General features: G+C 32.0%; 1 protein-coding gene across 1 annotated transcript; it reads right to left on the reverse strand.

Moving 5' to 3' along the window:
• Nucleotides 1-217: 217 nt before the first annotated feature.
• LOC125422321 (cytochrome P450 736A117) lies at nucleotides 218-3,281 on the reverse strand. Its single transcript, XM_060814479.1, has 2 exons — nucleotides 2,259-3,281; nucleotides 218-1,057 (listed from the first exon to the last, which is right to left on the reverse strand). The coding sequence occupies exons 1-2, from the start codon at nucleotides 3,165-3,167 to the stop codon at nucleotides 440-442; spliced, it is 1,527 nt and encodes a 508-aa protein (XP_060670462.1). The 5' UTR covers nucleotides 3,168-3,281; the 3' UTR covers nucleotides 218-439.
• Nucleotides 3,282-4,198: the final 917 nt, after the last annotated feature.

The following is a 4,198-nucleotide window of genomic DNA, read 5'->3' on the forward strand; positions in this document are numbered from 1 at the left end:
ATTAAACTAGTTTAGTTTAAGAGCATCTCTAGCAATGCTTTTTATTTTAAAGATTTTTCAAATTAGAAAGTGACACATATAAAACCATTACAACAACATTCTTTAAATTAATATATAATGATTATGGTGCATAGAAAACATTGTAAAATGATAAATGAACAACGAAGATAGCTAGGGAAAACATAAAGTAAAACAATAAAAGCATTGACAAATTGAATTTAGAGATAATAATGGATATGGCTTTCTATAGTTGAAGAACCAATTTAAGATTCATTTCTGAATTTAAAAAGCTTGTTCAATACCTCACGATAGAGGGTTGACTCTCTATTTTAAAGAGGATTTGGCTAATAAAAGAGCTTATTGGAGATGCTTTTATCCGGCTTAATTCTGCATATCGCTCATTGTTAACTTTTGGTGTAGCTAGCTCCTTAATTATTAATTAGCATAATGGATTATATAGAACTGGAAGAGCAATGAGAGGAAACTTTCTATGAATGGTCATACCATTAGATTCAGAGAGATCCAAATCCTCTCCTCTAGCACCGTCCGGTAATCCCCAATCAAACCTGTGAACCACATTTGCCAAAGCAATCTCATTGATAGCCATGGCAAATTGAATTCCAGGACAAACCCTTCTTCCAGATCCAAAAGGAATCAACCTGAAATCATGACCTTTATAATCCACATCACTTCTCAAGAACCTATCTGGGTCGAACTCTTCGGGTCTTTCCCATGAAATTGGGTCTCTTCCAATAGCCCAGGCATTGATATAGACATGAGAACCTGGTTGGATTTCATAGCCATTGATCTCCACTTGTGTTCTCGAGACTCTGGGAACTAGTAATGGAGCTGGAGTATGTAAACGAAGAGTCTCTTTGATCACTGCTTTCAAATAATGCATTGCTTCCAAATCATCCTCTGTGATGTGGGTTTTGGAACCTGCAATTGATCTCACCTCATCCTGGAGTTTGTGCATGATGCCTGGATGTCTTAGTAGCTCTGTCATTGTCCACTCAAGTACTGTGGATGTAGTGTCTGTACCCGCAGCAAACATGTCCTAAAAAGGAAAAACAAATAAATAATTAACTCACTAAATGATTTAATAAATCTAACTAAATATACATGTTAAATCACTTCCTAACAGCTTTAGATTTAGAAACCAATGATAATTTAACATGATTTACATAAATAATGTTTTATGATTATTTGGCTTTCCAACAGATCTTTTATAAACAGCTCATATGTTAAATGCCTTTCATCAAGCATACACATTTTTTTGGTAATCGATATTAAGCACACACATAAATAACTTTGATAGATTATTTATAATGGCTAAAAGAAAATAAAATATATTTATCAAAATGCACTTCATTTTAAAGTTTTGACATTATTTTCAATGTATTATTATTTCTGTTTTTAACTTTTTCTAAAGCTTTGTAGCTAGCTGAGGAACTTTAGCTACTGCAATTAAAGCATACGCCAATATATACTTAAGTAAAAGCTTCCACAAGAAACAGAAAACCAAAATTCATAAATGGGTTAATATAATCAGATTTGGTGCAATTTACAAATTACAATATATTGTGTGTCTAGCTAGATTCTTTGTCGACCAGTAAGGCTATAGTTGTGTTTGGAAATGATTCCCTTGGCTTTAAAAGCACAATGAAGATGATCAACTCACTTCCTAATGTTTAACAAAAAAATTCAAAATAATTTTTAGTGATTTTGTTTTAGAAAACTTACGTATTTATGAGTACGGAAGAAGTACCAATTAAATGATTCTTCATAAATCACTTTCTAAAGTAAAAATAATTTTTCAAGAATCATCCCCAAATGAACCTATATATATTTGACGTGTATATCCTTAATTTTATTTTTCTAAAAATCTATATATATATTTTCGTCAAAAATAAAATCATATATATACACACATATACATATACATATATATATATATATATATATATAATTTTGTTATAGATAACATCATTTTATACATGTTTAATATCCCGTAACATATTATGAAATGTGTAAATTAATTAAAATTTAATTTAGGTATCCCTTAATATGTTATAAGTTGAAAAGTGCGCATAGACATTTTCTATAACAAAACTGGATATATATATATATATATATATATGGATAATAAATAAGTTAAATGTGAGACAGAAATTACCAAATAAGCATACAGACATATGAATTCTGAGAACCATTTTTAGTTTTTCTTTTTTTGGGCTAAGAGAATTGAGTAACCCTACCAACACGAAAGCCTTTATGCAAACTCTATCTAAAGAAAATCCAGGCAAGTTTTCTTTCTGAACATGAAGCAGAATATCTATGAAATCTTTATTGTCCTCATTCCCAACATAAACATGCTCTTCAACCACTTTTTCCAAAAAGTCATCGAACTCTTTAGCCACTTTCTTCAATTTCCCATCCAAACCACTGACAAAGCTCAACCAAGAAAGTAGAGGAATATAATCACCAATGAAAAAAGTCCCTAATAACTCCACAAAATCCCCCAAAAGCTTCTTGAACTTCTTCCCATCTTCACCATCATCGTATTTCCTCCCCAAAGCCACCCTACAAACAACATCGTTCGTAAGCTTCGTGAAAATCTGGCTTAAATTCACAGATGAAGAAGATAAGCAAAACTCTTCGATATTCTCCACCATGAATTTGGTTTCCTCTTCTCTCACAACTCGAAAAGACTGAACCCTTTTGCTGCTAAGAAGATGTAAAACGCCGATGCTTTTCGCCTGCCTCCAGTACTCACCGTACGGTGCTGCTGCTACATCTTTGCAATTGTAGGCAAGCTTATCGAAGGCTGTCAACTTGGGTCTGTCTGAGAAGGTTATGTCATGGGTTTTCATAATCTGTTTAGCGAGTTCTGCAGATGAGACGACAAGGACTGGAACGCTGCCCAAGTGAAGCAGCATGAGAGGGCCATGGCGTCGAGCTAAGGTTTGCAGTGAGCGGTGAGGATAGAGACCGAGTTGGTGAAGGTTTCCTATGATTGGGAGCTTTGGTGGAGAAGGTGGTGATCTTTTGTTAATGGCGGTTAACATGGAGTTGGAGTACCATTTGTATATGAGGATGAGAAAAATGGTAGAGATGGTGAGGATGATGAAGGAAAAGGGTTGCCACAAGCTGGAGATTTCATTCATCTCTAAGATCTTCACCAGCTGAGGCTTTCCAACTCCGCATAAGCTTAATATATATAAGGAGAGAGAGAAGAACCTGCTGGACTCTTATCAGGAAATCCTTTGCTTAATTAAATGAGGGAGAGATGCTTATTTGCAAAATTAATTTGGAGATGGTTACGTGGCTGATATTTAACTATTAAATTAAATGATAATTAATATTTAAATTTAAATTTAATTTCAGATAGAATAGAACAATAACATTTGCTTTATAAAAGTTTATAATTTAATAAGTAGTCTCTAGTAGATACATATACATATATATATATATATATATATGTTAATATTTTTTTAGATGATATTGGACATATTTTGTTTGCCTAATAGATGCATAATTATATATAATTCATGGAATATTTCATTTTAAATTATATGTAATCGGACAATTGATCAACAATTTTCCAAATTTATTTTACTTTTAAAAGTGGTTGGTGTGTTAAAAGAACTTAATTTGGGTCAAGGTGGGCTTCATTTAGTATAAGTTTGCTCTGTTGATATTTGTTTACTCAAATGCTATAGTGATTTAAAGCAATTTGCAAATTGAAACAATATTTTTGCGAGCATTATTTTTTACTTTTTAATAGTATCCGTAATGGATCAGCTTCAAAAATCTTTTGACGTGGTGGTGACAAAGGAGAAAGATAAAGCATGAGTGAGATTAAGGTTAGACTTATTCAGGAAGTGTGAAATGCATCTGTAATAATTTGCAACTGTGATACATGTGTTATATATATATATATATATATAAATTTAGATATACATGAAAGGTCGGGACATTTTACCATTTTGGGGATTTAAATTCATACAGCTCCTATATTTACATTTTTTCTGCATAAATGCGTCTCTGTTTAGAAAATCTCGTTACAACCACTCACATTTTTTTTTTTTTCAGTTAATTAGCTCCCTATCATATCAGAGATGCATTTTTTCATGATAATAATAATAATAAAAATAACTGAACTATCCTAAGGGATAAAAATATATAAAGCAGAAAC

This window comes from Ziziphus jujuba, chromosome 2 (assembly GCF_031755915.1).
Source record: "Ziziphus jujuba cultivar Dongzao chromosome 2, ASM3175591v1".
In the NCBI taxonomy this organism is placed as follows: domain Eukaryota; kingdom Viridiplantae; phylum Streptophyta; class Magnoliopsida; order Rosales; family Rhamnaceae; genus Ziziphus; species Ziziphus jujuba.

Bases quoted from the DNA above. Each gene is read 5' to 3' on its own strand.
- LOC125422321 (XM_060814479.1), bottom strand. From the start codon at position 3,167: ATGAATGAAATCTCCAGCTTGTGGCAACCCTTTTCCTTCATCATCCTC. The intron at 1,058-2,258 runs GTAGGGTTACTC...TTTCCTTTTTAG, and splicing joins GCATAAAGGCTTTCGTGTTG to GACATGTTTGCTGCGGGTAC.